The 18,284-nt window shown below is 43.1% G+C and overlaps 1 protein-coding gene across 1 annotated transcript; it reads right to left on the reverse strand.

The window, feature by feature from the left end:
- Positions 1-93: 93 nt before the first annotated feature.
- Positions 94-16,786, reverse strand: PPT1 (palmitoyl-protein thioesterase 1). Its single transcript, XM_060020068.1, has 9 exons — positions 16,649-16,786; positions 12,967-13,076; positions 12,614-12,741; positions 11,835-11,905; positions 9,794-9,896; positions 5,749-5,839; positions 4,804-4,902; positions 2,820-2,891; positions 94-1,530 (listed from the first exon to the last, which is right to left on the reverse strand). The coding sequence occupies exons 1-9, from the start codon at positions 16,770-16,772 to the stop codon at positions 1,408-1,410; spliced, it is 921 nt and encodes a 306-aa protein (XP_059876051.1). The 5' UTR covers positions 16,773-16,786; the 3' UTR covers positions 94-1,407.
- Between the last annotated feature and the right edge of the window lie 1,498 nt (positions 16,787-18,284).

The following is an 18,284-nucleotide window of genomic DNA, read 5'->3' on the forward strand; positions in this document are numbered from 1 at the left end:
TATGATATTTGCTGTACAGAGATGTAAGGACTTCGAAAAGAAAAATGACACCAAGGATAAGAAACTACTCTTTATTTTAAACAACTTCATAAAATTATTTTCACACGTCCCCACTTCTTGCCTTTCATCCTCTTAGTTGAAAAGTCTTGAGAGAGGTGAAAGAAAAATCACAGAGGATAAACTTTGCAGCACTAACAAAGTGCTTCCCTCAAGTATAGCTACCCATTTCTGCAAACTGGCATTCTGCAGAACAATCTTCCAAAAAGTGTTGCTAGGTTTTCATGGGATAAGGGATTGGAGGTTAAGACGTCCATGCTCAAATAGCGTGGGAAACGGTAGATTAAGGTTCGTTTTCTTTACTGTAACAGGAATTTTCAGAGTCCTTAATATTCTAAGGTGGGTTGATCTTCAAGAGGAGAAAAGGGATATGGAATACTCCCTAAGCTTTTTGAGCACTCTTTTTTTCACAGAACACATCAGAAGCAGTTTGAAGTGTGCGGTAATCTCAAATTTTTGAGATGGAAGTTAGAAAGCCTGATCTCTTCGCATTTTTCCTCCCATTCTTTGCTAATGCCAGCAATAGAGTGACTCTAGAATCCACACCACTAGTCATATTTAGAAAGGGCAGGTTCATCAAGGATGGAATGGAAAGAACTAACTACCTCCTCCTATTTTTCTTTAAACCTCCCCCGCCCCATCTAAGTTAAGCAATATGTACACTTCCTCCCTTAAGCAATCTAATTGGGTGCTAGTTCCCTCCTTTTGTGACAGAGCAACAAATTCATCACTACCTGAGGAGACAAAAACAAGTGCTACCAAGGCAAGATGGTGGGCTGCCCGAATTTGTCTAATAATAGCTAAGACACCACAGAAAGCAACACAAAGAGGAGGACAGCCTCAAGAAATTATGTGGACACATCATCCAAGCAATACTTCTCCAAGCACTGGTCAAATCCCCACCAGCACAACTGAGAAAGCATTTATGTGAATACCTTAGGTCTGGGTACTGGCCCCTTGGCTTGAGATGTGGGTAGATTTTCCTGAGAAAGGCATCTGCCTTAGACTCTATCTCATTGGTTTAGTTTGTTTAGTCTCTTCCGGGCCTGGGCACAGTTCTGCCACTGACCTGCAGCAAACTCCTGATTCCTAAAACACTCTGACCACATCAAAGGGTTGTAAAATAATCTCCGTGGTTATTAGCTAATTAAACTTGCATTCAACACCATATGCTAATAGGATGAGGCAAAGGATAAGATTCCTATCTTGGATCTTTCCAAGCAGGGCATGTTAGACGGTGACAAGAGAAGGATTAGTTTCTAGCTGGATCTGAGCTCAGGCTTGGGCGTGGAGGGAACTGGTTTGGAAGTGTGAGGGGTTCCCTGAGCTCTGGTGCAAACTACAAGGGTTTCACTCAAGGAAGGGTATGATGTGGGCATAAAACCATGCTTCAGACAGTTGAAGATGGTCCCCTTCGAGAGCCAGGAACACCAGCTGTCCTGCGTTGTCCATTGCCTTTAGCCCCAGGCGGTCCTGCAGAGAGAAAGGCCATAATTAATCAAGAGGCTTAATGAAAAGCTTCATAGTGAAATCATAAAGAAAGTTAACTTGAGATATATTCTCAAAATGCAGTCCTTTCTCTTAAGTATTAAAATTTAGATGTATTGTTGAAAATGCCAAAAAGGATACTTGCCTCCAGTTTTTTTCCTATGCATTAAAAATGTATGTGCAATTGAGGTTATTCTATACAGTTTTATATTCTGCTTTCTGAAATGTTTCCCAAAGCTTCTGGAGGACCACCTATGAGTGGGCAAGCCATGGACAAAACTGCCTCAAAATGTCAAGTTAAGTGGGACTGAGCTAAAGACAAGAGAACATTAGCTAGATAACTTACAACAGATCCAACCCTTAGATGACAAAACTCAGACACTTTCATATCCTGCAGCTGAACATGTCATGACCCACAGCTGGGGTGCTGACGAACAAGTATGGATGGGAAGAGGAGCAGTTATGATGGTGCCTGCCAGCATGTTGCTTCTGCTGTAGCTACCATCAGTTTGAGTTCCTGACAAGTTCTTAGTTGTAATATCCAAAACTCTTAACAGATCCTAGCTTCCCTGTCCTTTTACCTCACCCAAGATGGGGCACCAGATGCAGGAGAAAAGCCAAGAGATGACAATTGGCCTCTTAAATTACTTGGAGGAATTTGAATAGACAGAAGGCAAGTGGTTCAGATGTAACACTTCTGCATTTCGGGGAGAGTATCTCCCAAGATAAAAGCCTTAAGAGTACGGAAGGCCTCAGAACTGGAGGTGGTGAAATGCTGCCACCTGTGCTTGAGAAACAGGATCTACTGCTGAACAAAATTCACAGCTCTGTTCCTCGGTCTCCTGCAGGAGGAGCTCCCCGTGTCAGTGCCTGATTTAAAAACAGGACTTGCGCATCTGTTGTTTTAAAGTAACAGCCCTCTATGTTTCTGTCACACGTGGGGGCTTTGTAGTGGACTACACCTCAGCAAAGGAAGCTGGTTCTAAACCTTATTATCAGAAGGAAGGAGTCAGAGATGATGTGTCCCTTGTACATGCCTGAAAACATGACGTACAGGTCCTTCAACCTTCAGGACGTAGGCTTCGGTAAACCAATGCCTCATAAGCTAGTGCAACAATCAACAGCCTAACAAGCCTCGTCCACATCAGACACGAGTCAGACGCTTCTTGAGCACCTGCTGTGCTGGGGTGTACAAGACAAGGTGTGTCACCAAAGCACCTAGCAGCTTCCGGAAGCAGGAGCTGAAAAGGACTGCGCCTCTCTTCCCCAGTTACCTGTGTGTACAGGGTGCTCTCCTGTAAGGGAATGGTTTCCTTGGCTTGGCCACTTCTGTAAAATCCAAACCACTGCAGGAGAGAAGGAAGAAATGAGGTCAGATCAGACACATGGCGCATATACTGCCAAACTGGTTTAAGACTGGCTAGTAGCTAAGACTACCAACAAACTGAACACCCTAACACTGCAGCAAGGAGGGAAAACAGCGTGTCCTGAGTCATCTCTTCTTAAGGGTGGGTCCTGAGGTATGAGGACATTCCAAAGAGCTTTCCAACTCCCCAGAATTGCTGCTTCCTACAATTATTGAGCACCTACTCTGTGAAAATCCTTGTGCTGAAGTCTAAATATTCAAAGATGAATATGTATACAGTCCCTGTTTTCAAGAAGCTCTAGTCCAATGCACAGAAACAACTAACTGTTCAGCATGGGGGTCAGCAAACTTCCATAAAGACCAAATACAAAATATTTTAGATTTAAGGGCCACGTGGTTGCAGCTACTAGATGCTGCCATTGTAATGCAAAAACTGCCACAGGCAATATTTCTGAAATGAATATGGCTGCATTCTAATGAAACCTTATTTATAGACATTGACATTTGAATTTCATGTAATTTTCACATCATCAAATATTCTTTTGACTTTTTTCTACCATTTACAAATAATAAAAACCATTTTTAGTTTGTGGGCCATACAAATGCATGTGGCAGGCTGGATTTGGCCCACAGGTGTAGTTTGCTAGTCCCTGGTGCTCTGACACAATGTGATGAATGCTGATAGAACAGAGGCTGATGATTCTTTAAAAGAGGGAGCAAAGGCAATTCCCTGGCGGCGCAGTGGTTAGCACTCTGCGCTTCCACTGCAGGGGCCGTGGGTTCGATCCCTAGTCTGAGAACTAAGATCACGCGTGCTGTGCGGCACGACCGAAAAAAAAGCAGGTGGGTGGTAGCAAATTCTGCTTGGAAGAGGGGTGGCATCCTGGATGGAGGAAGTGACATTTGAGATTGGCCTTGACAGCTGAATAGAAGCTTGTCAGGCGGAGAAGCCCACAGAAGGGCGTTTTAGAGACTGAAAAGCATGAACAAGGAACACAGACACACAAAAGAAAAAGCACATGCCAGGCCCGGGGCATTTCAAGTAATACAGTATGGCTTGATGAGAGAGGATATGAAGTGGTCATGAAGTTAAGATTAAGTTGGAAAGACAGGTCGAAGACAGGTCAAGGCAGACCTTGAATGTGAACCTCAGGAATTTATAGACTTTGGACTCGTAGTTCTGAACGTTTTTTGGATCACGGATCTCTGAAAATCTGATAAAAATTATAGACCCTTCCTCAGAGGGTGCAACTACAGTTGACCCTTGAACAACACGGGTTTGAACTGCTCCGGTCCACTTATACGTGGATTTTTTTCCAATACTGTGGATGCTGAGGGCCGACTATAAGTCATATGTAGATTTTTGCCTGTGCGAAGGGTCAGCGTCCCTAACCCCCACGTTTTTCAAGGGTCAACTAAGTTTGCACACAATTTGGGGCAGTTGGGGGGCTACAACCCTCAGTGTCCCATTTGTAGACCTCAGAACCCCTGCTCTACACAAAGGTGGGTGAAAGGGACTGACAGTTTTACCCAGCAGGCAGCTGTGGGCTTTTATTCGTTTGTTTCTTGTCTTTTTTTAGTTTCGCCGCACTCGGTCTTTGTTGCGGCGCGTGGGCTCTTCATTGCGGGCTTCTCTCTAGTTGCGGTGTGCAGGTTTCTCTAGTTGTGGCACGTGGGCTCCAGGGCACATGGGATCAGTAGTTGCGGTGCACGGGTTTAGTTTCCCTGCGGCATGTGGGATCTTAGTTCCCCAACCAGGGATCAAACCTGTGTCCCTTGCATTGGAAGGCGGATTCTTAACCACTGGACCACCAGGGAAGTCATGCAGCTGTGTTTTAATGCCATTTATTCTGATGGTCTCCTGGCATGTTGTGGCCTAAGCAGCATCTCACCTCAGAATCCACGGGGTCCACAATGGAATCGTTGAGGAATTTCACCATCACAAACTTCTTCAGGGCCATCAGGTTTTTCTTGTAGGACTCATTGACACCCTGGAGAAAAGGCGAACAGTAAGTACCTCAGGGACACCACCATCAGGTTATAGGTGGGGAATTAAAACCTTTCAGTACTCTGGTCTCCCTGACCCTGGGCCACCATGTTTCTTCTCCATGGTATGGGCTGCTTTTCTAGCTTCCTTCCCAGAATATACCAGGTACAGCCTTTTCTTACCATCCTATCTGACTGACAATGCTCCCACCAACCATGGCATACTGGTGCCACCATGAATCCGTCACTGCACTCCAAAGGCCCCCATCACATAGGTTCAAGGCTTCTAGCCAGAGAAAGCCAAGGCAAAATAAGAAACTACAAACTCGGAGTGGTTCTGCTATACTATTCTATTCCCACCGCCCCCCTTCAAATTCTGTTTTTGTTTGTTTTAAACCTCCGGATAAGCCCGATATAAATTGAGCCATCTAGTTTACCAGAATCTCCCAAAGCATGCTCATCTTTGGGACACACTCAGTCCCCTCTGCAGTCTCTCTTCTAAGTAAATTACTCTTCTGAGAAAATACGACCCAAAAAGGATCCACTAGAAAGGCTTCCCTCAGTAAGGCAGCAGCTGAAGTTCCATGTAAGCCAGCCAGCACCTACTGAGCTCACCCTGCTGCTTCAACACTGGGAAAGAGGAAGAACCTACAGGAAGAAAGCCACATGAATTTCAGCCTCCCTAAAAGGAACTGAATCTCATAAGCACCGCCTCCCAAAAGACAGAACTTCTTGTTTCCTGGGATATTCTGCCTGGGATATTCTGAATAAACGGTCACTGCTAATCTGTTTATAATGCCCCGAACAGGAAAATGAATGCACATCTGTGGTAGCCTGGGCTGGGTGCTTACTCTCTCCTGATTGATATCTGCCAAGAAGATGCTGTGGTTGCGGTACATGTCCTCCTTTATGGGGTCGTGCCAGTATTCTGCTTGCACCAGGCTGTGGGAGGAAAAGAAAGAAAGGTGACCAAGCTGCACTTCGGTCAGCACTCCCGGGGCATGCCCCTGTGCACAGGCCACCAAGAGACTTCAAAGGGACAAAGGACCAGAGCCTTCGGTTCCCTCTGCCTGATCCATTTTTTCTTAGCATCTCCTATGCTCCTTCTTGTCGTTGAGATCCCAGCCTAAATATCTTTTCTTCAAAGACCGTTCTGTCCAAAGTAGGCACCTCCTCCATTACTGTCCATTGCTGCCCCCTGTTTCTTTCTGCCACGGGCTTAGCACTGTTATCTAGTGCATCTGTTTACTTGGAGACCCCCTTTCCCCAAGTAAACAGAGTATGTTACCCTAAATGTCTTATTTACAAGAGCATGTTACCCTAATTGTCTTATTCTCCACTGTATCTGCAAGACTTACAATGGGGCCTGGCAAACAGTAATAGTTCAGTAATTGATTAAATTATGAACAAAGTATTTTAAGTGCGACTAAAACTTAGAGACAACACAACCACTGCAATACTTATAAATAAAGGAAAGAGAAAGCTAAAGTTGAATAAATATTTTCAACACAGCACCACTAGTGGTACCAGCCCAACGCTGCCTACTAACTACGAGCTGAGCGCTGCACTGAGAGCTTCACACTCCATTGGTCTAATCCTCACAGCAACCCTGCAGGAAAACACTATTAGCCTCGTGCTGGAGGTGAGAAGTAGGCTCAAGGACATCCAAGGCCACACAGCTGGACAGTGTAGCGCTGAGCCTCTCCAACAACCCCCTAGAGAGAGAATATGGAAGGCCATGTCTTTTATTTTCCCTTCACATTTGATTGCTACTTCCAGGTTCAGTAGAGAATTCTACATTGGAAATCATTTTTTCTCAGAAGCCAAAGGTACTGCACCACTGCCTTCTAGCTAGTAGTTTTGCTGTCAGGGAGTCAGTGTGCGGCCTCACGGGGCTCTGCCCTTTACCCCCAGTGTTCTGACACTTCACGGGAATATACCTGGATGTGGGTCTTTTTTCACCCCTGACTACTTGGTGAGCCCTTTCGATGTAGAAACTCATGTCCCATAGTTCTGAGAAGTGTTCTCATATTACTTCTTTGATAATTCCAATCCACTCTTTCCTCTGTTCTCTTTTTGAAACTCCGATCAGGCAGGTATTGAATTTCTTGAACGGCTTCTCTAATTTTACCCGTTCCCCCCTTTTTTCTACCTCATTGAGATTTTGTTCTAATTTCCAAGAAATGTCTTCAACTTTATATTCCCATACCGCTAACACATTTTTGTTCTGGTTATCTTATTTTTAGCTTCCAGGATCTCTTTCTCTCGGATGACTGGTTTTACTTGCATTCTCTTCTAGCAGATGATAGGTTTTATTTGCATTCTCTTCTAGCATCATGGATGATCTCTTATCTCTGAAGATAATAATACAGGCTTTTTTTTTTTTTTTCCTTAAGGTTTTCTTCAGCTCCTTGAATTGCCATCTGTTTCTTCCAAGTTACTTTTTGCTTGTTTCGGTCTTTCATTTTGGAAGCTTTCCCCAGATGTCTGACTGGGGGTCCTTGGCTCACTGTTCATATTTAAAGAAGCTGACTGAAAGTTCTTCACGCAAGAACAGAGCTTATCTACTGGTGGCTTGACTACGTCCTAACTTCTTAAAGGATTCCAAAACATGAACCTATAGGTCTTTTCTCTGGGACCAATCAGTGTTTTCAGAGAGGGATCCGTCAAACTTCTGCCTAGCAGGTAATAAGCCTGGCTGCTATCATTCTAGGAGCAGAATGGGACGGGGTGGGTTTTCAATATGGTGTCTTACCACTGTTAGGTGCTTGTTATCTCGAAGTCTGGTACTACTTTTTTTTTATTAATTTTTTTTGTTTTGTGGCCATGTGACACGGCATGCGGGGTCTTAGTTCTCCGACCAGGGATCAAACCCATACCCCCTGCAGTAGAAGCATGGAGTCCTAACCACTGGACGGCCAGGGAATTCCCCTGGTACTTTTTTTTTTTTTTTTTTTTTGAGGTACGCGGGCCTCTCACTGTTGTGGCCTCTCCCGTTGCGGAGCACAGGCTCTGGATGCGCAGGCTCAGTGTCCATGGCTCATGGGCCCAGCCACTCCGCGGCATGTGGGATCTTCCTGGACCAGGGCACGAACCCGTGTCCCCTGCATCGGCAGGCGGACTCTCAACCACTGCGCCACCAGGGAAGCTCCCCTGGTACTTCTTTAGTCAAACTGCTCCAGAAAATAAATTTGGCTTCTCTTGTCAGGGTGGAGGAGGAGCAGTCACTTGGACGTGCATTTCAGGGAACTAAGGAGTTTGATCATTGTTTATATAGATTTTCAACAAAAAGTCCCATGCACTTACTCTACCTTCCAAGGTATCTTAGGCATCTAATTCCTGAGTCTTTCTGGGACAGTAAAAAGTGAAGCTGGTTCCTTCTTGTCAGTGTATCCCTCCACAGACATAAAGGTTTCAGAATTTTCTGCTCTACTAAAACAGTTATCACTCATTAATTTGCTTTCTGTCTTTAAAAAAAAATGTTGACGTCTTTTATTATCTCTTCTCTCCTCTCCTGTTCTCTTTGCCCTTGTGGGTTTATCACTTTTTATTCTTTTGCTACCAGTTTATTAAAGGTTAAGAAGGAAGTGAAGATAAACACATCCATGTACCACTTTTAATCAGTATTCAGGTGTCACTGTCCCCCCACCCCCCAGCTGACTGCTCCTCTACAGTCAATAATAATCCCAATTGTGTTTGGTTCACCAAAGAAGGAAACACAAAGAAAGAAAAGGGTGGATTCTTTCTGAGGCATCTGGGCAATAGTTAGAAAAATAAAGAGTAAAGAATAAAGAACAATGTAGCTTAAACAGATCATACATACCCATGAGAACAGAGAATATTTGGACATAAATAACCAAGCTGTGACTAGTCAAACCAGGGAAGGGGTAAAGCTTAGCAGTGGTTTGAGTTGCCTGAGTGGGTAGGAGGTGGAGATATAAAGTCTCTTAGTTTCCTTCACTGACCATCAGGTGGCACTGTTGACCCAAGACAGCTTTGTGGCTACATGTGTAGTCAGCCAATGGGTAGGAAAGGAAAAGAGAGCTAGCTGCAGGTCTTTTCTACAGGCCAGTCATTCACAAGGCTGTACCCTTGGACAGGCCTTCAAGGAAGTGTTGTACTGAAAAGCTGCTATCAAACAAGAATCATACACTTGGAAGACCCATAGGATAGATACCAAAACCATACAAGTTAATCCCAAATCTCAGTTATCACCCAGAATACTCCAGACCTACTGAATTCAAATTTCTAGGGATGGAGCCCTAGAATTCATTTTTAATGAATTTCCCAGGGGGTCTGATGTATAATTTAAGTTTGGAAACAACTGAAGGAGAACACACTCTGAAAGTGATCTTGTATATTTTTAAATACCCAAACACAGGTAGCTAAGGACATTGACATAGGAAGCTAACCCCTCATTGCTGACAACAGAAAGAATCTGTCCTCCAAATATTAACAGCAATTCCTTGAGCCTACTACTTTCTAAAGGCTTTTTTGGTTTTATTTTTACAGATGAAAATGTAATGTTGTGGGGACTTCCCTAGTGGTCCAGCGGTTAAGACTCTGCACTTCCATTGCTGGGGACCAGGGTTCAATCCCTGGTTGGGGAACTAAGATCCCATACGCCTCGTGGCATGGCCGAAAAGTAAAAAAAAAAAAAAAATTGTTGTAATTACAGTCTTCTTTTATAGAAAAAATGTCTTCCTTTCCTTTAAATTAATATTAGAGCAGTTTTAGGTTTACAATAAAATGAAGCAGGTAGTACAGACATATTTACAATAAATATCTCATTTGAAAATCACTAGCAACTACTCCTAGAATCACAGTTAGCATGAAAGTGAGCATGATATTTTCATTAGTGACAGTTCTGTATCCTTTTCAGCTAACCATACATACCGTTCTTGTATAGCTTTGTTGTAAGCTCCAGCATTCAGTGTTTTTCTGATCAAGTCACAGATGTGAGAGCTCTCTCCTGGGCACCGAGGGAGTCCAAAAACACCTATAGTAGTAGAAGACAAACATCCATGCCTTCAGTAGTCATGTACTGAATACCTACTATGTGCAGGGCATTGCAAGAAACAAAACCAGAACTAGACCCTGATCTTGTTCATTTGTTCCTCAAGAAAATAATGTTTTGAGAATTAATACTATAACCAGCTTCCTCCTGGTGTTCCCACACTCTTTTCTGCCTCAGGACCTTTGCATCTGCTTCTCTCTGGAGTATGTATTTCTCTTACTCTTCAATGGCTGGACTCATTCTCATCTCTTGGGTCTTGGTTTAGAGAAGTCATACCTGAGTGCCCTAACTCAAGCAGTGCCCGACCCCAGTTCCTTCCCCTCCCCCAATTATACTTGCATCCTCATCATCCTCATTAATAACATTTTGGGGGGTACCAGACATACCAGTTCTAAGCATATATTGGCAATAATTAATTTAATCCTCATAACCACCCTGTAGAGTAGAATCATTTGCACCATATTACAGATAGGAAACTTTTTTTTCCTTTTTTAAGGAAACTTTCAAACAGAGAGGTTAGATACCTTGTCCAAGGTTAGAAAGTAAGTGATGGAGCCAGGATATGAACACAGGCAGTTTGGCTCCAGAGCCCACACCTTTCACCAATACAGCCACCATTCTTCCTATTATCCTATTTTTCTTTCTTTATCATAGTTACCATTATCTGTATTTATTTTGTTTACTTATTTCATGTCTATTCTCCCCCCCGCACTAGAATGGAAGTTCCATGAAGGCAGAAACCTTGTCTGTCTTGTTTCTAGGTTTTTTTAACTATTTGTAGAATCAATGAATGAATGATAAAGCTGTTCCTACCAACTTGCATTTAAATAATACGTGTACTTTAAAAAAGTATCTTCCTACCTATTATTTCATTTCATCCTCTGAAAAATTCCCACAAGATGGGCAGGGTCTTATTTTAGTTTCCCTCATCTGTGAAACAGACCTACGATACCGAATTACTTGCCCATCAGTAACCGTTAATTGGGTGAAGCCAGTTTCCTGATTATAAGGAGAATCCGTCTGTTCCTACACCCTACCAGCTAACAGCTATATCCATCAGAAGAGAGATAACGTTCTATCCCAAAGACACATCTTCCCCCAAAAGTAAATAATTCTGTCTAAATAGCAAACCTGTTGTTTTTTGAAAGATTTAATCTCTACTGTTAATTATAAAATTAACAAAAAGCCTAGACACTATTCTTTGCCTAAGTCTAAATTCAGTAGGACATCACCCATGTCAGAAAACAGGAAAGGTTGTTGGGGGACTTCCCTGGAGGCACGGTGGTTAAGAATCCGCCTGCCAGCGCAGGGGACACGGGTTCGAGTCCTGGTCCAGGAGGACCCCACATGCCGTGGAGCAACTAAGCCCGTGCGCCACAACTACTGAGCCTGCGCTCTACAGCCTGCGAGCCACAACTACTGAGCCCACACGCCACAACTACTGAGACAGCATGCCGCAACTACTGAAGCCCACGCGCCTAGAGCCCGTGCTCCGCAACAAGAGAAGCCACCACAATGAGGAGCCTGCGCACTGCAACAAAGAGTAGCACTGCTCGCCGCAACTAGAAAAAAGCCCACACAGCAACGAAGACCCAATGCAGCCAAAAACAAACAAACAAACAAATAAATAAATTTTTTAAAGAAAAAAAAAGGAAAGGTTGTTGGACTTTCCTAACTCCTAAACCACCACCTGTTACATGGCTGCAACCACCTCACCTCCATGAAATCATGTCAATTAAATTAGAGAGAAGTAGGTGGTAACCTAATGATTCACCTGTGTTCCAGGCCTCTGGAATCCTATTTCATCACCTCTCCTGGCTAATTTACTATAAATTAGAAAAACAGGATTTTTGCAAGGATGGCTGACTTCTTGTACAAATAGAGCTCCTAGAATTTTTTAGGCAAAGGGGACAAAGTTACCTTGATGTTGTCCCCCAACTGATATGAGATTGATCATAGGAGGTGATGGGCATCTCTGAGCCACTGCCCTCCTGGAGAAAAAAAAGGATTATCAGTTCCAACTGTCAGATGGAAATGTATCATCAACAATTAACTTCCCAGGGCTTCCCTGGTGGCGCAGTGGTTGAGAATCTGCCTGCTAATGCAGGGGACACGGGTTCGAGCCGTGGTCTGGGAGGATCCCACATGCCGTGGAGCAACTAGGCCCGTGAGCCACAACTACTGAGCCTGCATGTCTGGAGCCTGTGCTCCGCAACAAGAGAGGCCACGATAGTGAGAGGCCCGCGCACTGCGATGAAGAGTGGCCCCCGCTTGCCACAACTAGAGAAAGCCCTCGCACAGAAACGAAGACCCAACACAGCAAAAATAAAGTAATTGATTAATAAACTCCTACGCCCAACATCTTCCAAAAAAAAAAAAAAAAAAGAAAACCACAGCTTTTCTCCTTTAAAAAAAAACAAAGACAAAAACAATTAGCTTTCCAGATTAAGCTCCTTAATCCTCTGTGGCTCCCCAAAGCCACAAAGTTTCAGGACTTTCCTCTGATACAACCAATCAAATCTTTATTCCTTCACAGAAAATAAGTTAAGCTCCATAGAACTTCTTCCATGGGGATATTTTAGAAGAGTTTCCCTTCCAAAACAGGTGAAGATTCCAAAAGAACTGAATGGGTAGATCTATCTGAATCAAAGGGAAAAAAAATCAGTTCCATGTAAGTGATATAACAAAAAGGGACTTACAGAAATTGGCCTCCCTGGGAGAATCCCATAGCATTGTAGCCTTGCTGCAATTTAGGATCCTTAGCAAGAATCTGACACACCGTTGTTACTTGGGAGTTGACATTCAAAAAGAAGCTGTTCTCCACATCCTAAAAGAAGAGCCACGAGAAGTGAAAGGATGGGGCTGAAAACTATCACTGGCACCTTCTCTAAGAGCAAACTTGTTTAGGTTGGTACCCTCACAGAAGCCACTCAAGAACTAAAGTATCACTGTATGATCTGCTGCTAAAAATACAAGGTTAAGCATCTTAATCGTATATTCTATGAAATCAGTCAGCAAACCTTCAAAGGAACAGAGCCGTGAGGGGCCTCACCTCTACCAGGGTCTTCCCAATCTCTAAAGACAAGACGTAAATTCCAGGTATTTTCTTCTCGACCATTTTCTTAACAGCGCCCATGCTTAAGGGATTACAACAGCTGTCTCCTAGAAAACAAAGGCAATCGTGGAAACTCATGAGTAAAAAAAACATTATTTTTTTAAAAAAACTTCTGTGCTTTAAAGGCATTAATGAAAATGTGAAAAGACAACATACAGAATGGGAAAAAATACTTGCAAAACATATACTTGATAAGGGTTTAATACGTGGACTATACAAAGAACTCTACAACTCCACAACAAGAAGACAATCTAATTAAAATGGGAAAAGGACATGAACAGACATCTCTCCAAAGAAGACACACAAATGGCCAACAAGCACATGAAAATATGTTCAACATCAGTGGTCATTAAGGAAATGCAAATCAAAATCACAATGAGATACCACTGCACAACTAGTAGGATGGCTTTAATTTTTTTTTAAATTAATTCATTTAAAAATGGAAAATAACACGTGTTGACAAAGATAGGGAGAAATAGGAACCCTTTACATTGCTGGTGGAAATGTAATATGGTGCAGCCACCATGAAAACAATTTGATGGTTCTTCAAAAATTTAAACATACAATGACCATATGACACATCAGTTTCACTTCTGGATACATACCCAAGAGATGTGAAAACGTTATGTCCCTACAGAGATTTGTAGAAGACTAAAGCAGCATTATTTGTAATAGCTAAAAGGTGGAAAACACCCAAATGTTCATCAATGGATGACTGGATAAACAATTGTGGTACATATATACAATAAAATATTATTCCACCATAAAAAGGAACAAAGTATTGACACATGCTACAATGTGGATGAACCTCGAAAACATTATTATAAGTGAAATAAGCCAGAGACAAAAGGTAACATATCGTATAATTCCTTTTATATGATACATCCAGAGTAGGCAAATCCATTTAAACAGAAAGCAGACTGAACATTTCCTGGGGATGATGGGAAGTGGGGGATGAAGAGTGATTCCTTAATGGGTACAGGTATTTTCTGGGGTGATGAAAAAGTTTTTTGTTTTTTTTTTCCAGGAAATGAGTTGATTTATTTATTTTTCTTTTTAATTAATTTTTTTTGATGAAAAAGTTTTGAAACTAGAGAGAAGTGGTGATTGCACAACGTGAATACACTAAATGTCACTGAATTGTATACTTTGACATGGTTAATTGTATGTTATATGAATTTCACCTCAGCAACAACAAAAAGAGAGTTCAGCTCATGTTCATCAGGTAATAACAAACTTCAAAAGCCCACACAATATAATGGGGACACCAAATTCACAACTGAAAATAAGCAGGGGTGCAGATTCCCTTATCATCTAGAACATTTGGGGTTAATAGACTCAAAAACACTTTGGAATCTGATTTCTCTTTAGGGCCAGGACTACAGTAAGACAAGTAAAGCGCCTAGGACACAAAATTTAAGGAGGTGCTAACTCTTGCGTTCATGTAAGTGCTGGCCTTGAACTTACATTTTGCTTTTTTTTTTTTTCCTGTTTCAAGGAACCAGAACTAAGAATAGGAAGCAAAGTGGCCGCTGAGTGGGAGAACTGGGCTGAGATCATTTTCCATTTTGAATTTAATCATCCCATTTTCAACCTGAGAATAAGCTTAAGAATTTGTTTTTAAAGAAGGAAAAGGCCTCAAGCATCTTTGATTTCTTGCACTAAACTATAATTGTGGGTTACTTAACTGCCTCCCATACGGAGTGACTGTGCTCTGGGAGGGCACGGAGCTCCCCTGTTCTCCTTTAACTCCACTGTAGTAGCCCCAGGCCCTGGCACAGAGCCTTGAAAGAACTGTCTCTATTTACTGACTCTAATTCCACTCTGAACATTTTCCTTTAAGCCATTTCAAAAAGGCTCTCACTCTCACCACTCCCCTAAAAGTGCTTTTGTCAAGGTCATTAGTGATCTTCCTATTCCTAAATCCAATAACCAATTCTCAGCCCTCATCTTATTGGACCTGTCATCAACATCTCACAGTTTTTTACTCCCTTCCTCTCGAAACATTTTCACGTGGCTTCCAGGACTCTGCCCTCTCCTGACTCTACCGCCTCCCTAGTCGTTCCATCACTGTCTCCTTTGCTAATTCCTCCCCATCTCCTCAACCTCCAGACCTGACTGCTTCAGGTCTCGGTCTTTAGACCTCTTCCCTCCTCTGCGTACACTCACTCCCTAGGTGATCTCGCCCAGTTCCATGGCTTTAAATGCCAGCCATATGCCAAAGGCTCCCAACTTTAATCTCCAGCCTGTATCTGTCTTGGACTCCACACTCCAAATGCCTCTACATCTCCTGGATGTGTAACAAACAACTCAAATTTAGTAAGTCCAAAAGCAGACTCTTGGTTTTCATCCCAAATTTGCTCACCCTACAGGCTTCCCCATTTTGGTAAAATGACAACGTCATCCTTCTCACTGTCCAGGCCAAAACCCATGGAATCATCCTTGACTCCTTTCTCATCCCACATCTAACCTGTTATCAAATCCCGTTGGTTCCATCTTCAAACTATATCCAAACTTTGACCACTTCTCAACATCTCCTCTATTACTAAACTGTTTCAAGTTACCATCACCTCTTGTTTAGATTACTGCAAAAGCTTCCTAACTTTTCTCCTTGCAAAGATCCACGACCCCCTACAATCTATTCTCAATATAGCAACTAGAGTGCTTTTAAAGTGCAAATCAGACCATGTCACTCATCTGCTCAAAACCCACGAGAACTTCCCATCTCATTCTAGCCAAAGTTCCTACAGTAGCCTTAGTAGGCCCAACAACATCAGCAGGCCACCCCCATCCCCCTCCCATCTCTGAACTAAACACCTATTTTCTTCCAGCTACAATGACCTGAATGCTGTTCCTTGAACATACCACCATACCTGACATACTTCTGCCTCATGGCCTTTGCATCTGCTGTTTCTTCCACCAGATATTCACACAGCAACTTCCCTCATCGACTTCAGGTCTTTGTTCAGGTGTCACTTTCTCAGTGAATCCTTTCCTGACCTTGCTCTATAAAACTGCAAGCCCCCACTTGCAGTCTCTATCCCCCTCTCTGCTTTATTTTTCTCCATTGCGCATATCACCATTTAACATATTATATTACATTATATTATTATATTATATTATAGTCTGTCTCTCCCACTGGAAAGTTCTAAAAGAGCAAAGAATTTAGTCTATTTCGTTCACTGCTGTATCCTCAGCATCCAGTAGGTATTCAATAACTATGTGTCAAATGAACTACTGGTGCCTAACAAATCTCTTCAATGTGTGAATGAACAAAAGGATGGATGCCCCGGTCATGCAGCCACAGCCCAGCCTTCCCCGAGCAAGCGTCTGATGCTGCACCCGGACGCCGCTGCCATGGGGATTAAACCAGGACACCACGTAAAACCCTACCGCAATGCACACCGCTCTGTGAGCGCTCACCAAAAGACAGCTCCTTCCGCATCTCCCTTTCCCATGCAGAGTAACCCCCAAATCCTAAACCGTGGGGACTGCCGGGTGCTGTGTGACCACGGTCCTCGCCCTCCACACTTGCACTTTGCAGAAGCGAACACAGGTTTGGAGAGGGAAGGAGTCGCCAAAACCTTTTGACTCTCTTCTCACTCCCTCCTTCACTTACCCATCCCATGCCAGATCACCAGAGGCAGCGGGGCCGGCGGGTCAAGATGCCCCAGCGCCAGGGAAGCGCAGGACCCCGGCAGGAAAGCGAGAGCCAAGAGCCACAACGAACTGGACGACGCCATCTTGACTCAATCACATGACCGCGCTCCCCTCTCCTGGGCCGGGCGCGGGAGGGGCTGGGCCGCAGCCTCCGCATCTCCGCATGGGAAGCTGCGCGGACTAGTGTCTGTCCTGGAGTGTTACCCTAGCGAACAGACCGCCCGCAGGAATCAAACGCAAGCCAACATTTATTCAGCGCTTCCTACGCATCAAACACTATTCTAAGCGCTTTACATCTGGTATCTGATTTAATCCTCGTAACAACGCCGAATACACTTCTCCCCATTTTATGGGTCGGGACACTGAGGCGCTGAGCATTTGGGTTTGGAACCAAGTTCACAGAGAGTAAATTGGCGGATCCAAAGTCTTTGCTCTTAACCTCTGCATTGCACTGCCTTTGGAAGAAAAGTACTTTGTGGAAGGAAGAAAAGAAGGAAGGACTCAGCTCTCTATCAGAAATTGAAGGGGAGGGATAATTTCCAGGGTTAATCATGGCAGTGTGGTATTCTCTATCATGAAGGAAAGATAGGACTTCAACAGGCAAAGATGAAATGCGGGAGAAGGACTGTTATGAGCTAAGGTAGACAGGAAAGCTACCTGTTTTTTAGAAATAGCAGAGCTTGCAGACTGACAAGAGCATCTGAAGGATGCAAGAGTGATGGAAAAAGCCACTGCCACTTCCTGGTCTAATCTTAGAGCTGGGTTACTGCAGGAAACTCTCATCCACCATTTTACCCTTTTTCATTTGCCTCCAGATTCATTATCTCAATCCACTTTCACCATTTTAGTTCCCTGCTCAAAAATATTTTTTCGGAAAAACATTGAAATTGTTTGAATGGAGAATATGTTAAGTGAATTAAAGTGTATCCACTGTACAAAGGAATATTGTGAATCAGATTTTATAAAGGATAAGGTAAATTTGTATATAATGACACAAAAAATGTTTTCTATATATTGTAAAGGAAGAGCTAGTAACTGTATTTTTGCAAGAAGTACATGTGTTGTGGTGATGGTTGCAGCACTCTATAGTTACCAAAAATCATTGGGTTGTACACATGAAATTGGTGAATTTTATGGTATGTAAAACCTACATTAAAACAGCTCTTTTTTAATCTATATATTCACGTGTTTCTAGTGATTTTGACTGAAAGGCCCAAGAACTGACAAGCAAAAAGAAAGAAAATAAATATACAAAAAGATCAGGGAACTGTTAAGAGTGATATTCTTGGGGCTGTATTATGTTGACTGAAGAAAAATGCACAACATGAGAGTTGTGAGTTAAGTTTTATTTGGGGCAAAGTGAGCCCTATAGTCCCGGATGCAGCCTCTCGGTTAGCTCTGAGGAACTGCTCCGAAAAGATAAGGGAGAGGTCAGTATATATGTAATTTAGGTGAAGGGGGATGCATGCAGTCAAACACACACATTTTGCCAGAGGGTTGCTGCTAGCGACAAGAAGGTAGCTGCTAGTCAGGAGGAGCAGGTGTTTCTGTTAATGATTTCAGTGCTTTCCTGGATATGAGAAGAAATTGGGCTC

The sequence above is a fragment of the Delphinus delphis genome, chromosome 1 (genome assembly GCF_949987515.2).
Source record: "Delphinus delphis chromosome 1, mDelDel1.2, whole genome shotgun sequence".
In the NCBI taxonomy this organism is placed as follows: Eukaryota; Metazoa; Chordata; class Mammalia; order Artiodactyla; family Delphinidae; genus Delphinus; species Delphinus delphis.

Coding starts and splice junctions, on each gene's coding strand:
- PPT1 (XM_060020068.1), bottom strand. CDS start 16,772: ATGGCGTCGTCCAGTTCGTTGTGGCTCTTGGCTCTCGCTTTCCTGCCG. Junction 13,077..16,648: donor GGTGATCTGGCATGGGATGG/GTAAGTGAAGGA, acceptor TTTGTTTTCTAG/GAGACAGCTGTTGTAATCCC. Junction 12,742..12,966: donor TTGGGAAGACCCTGGTAGAG/GTGAGGCCCCTC, acceptor CTCTTCTTTTAG/GATGTGGAGAACAGCTTCTT.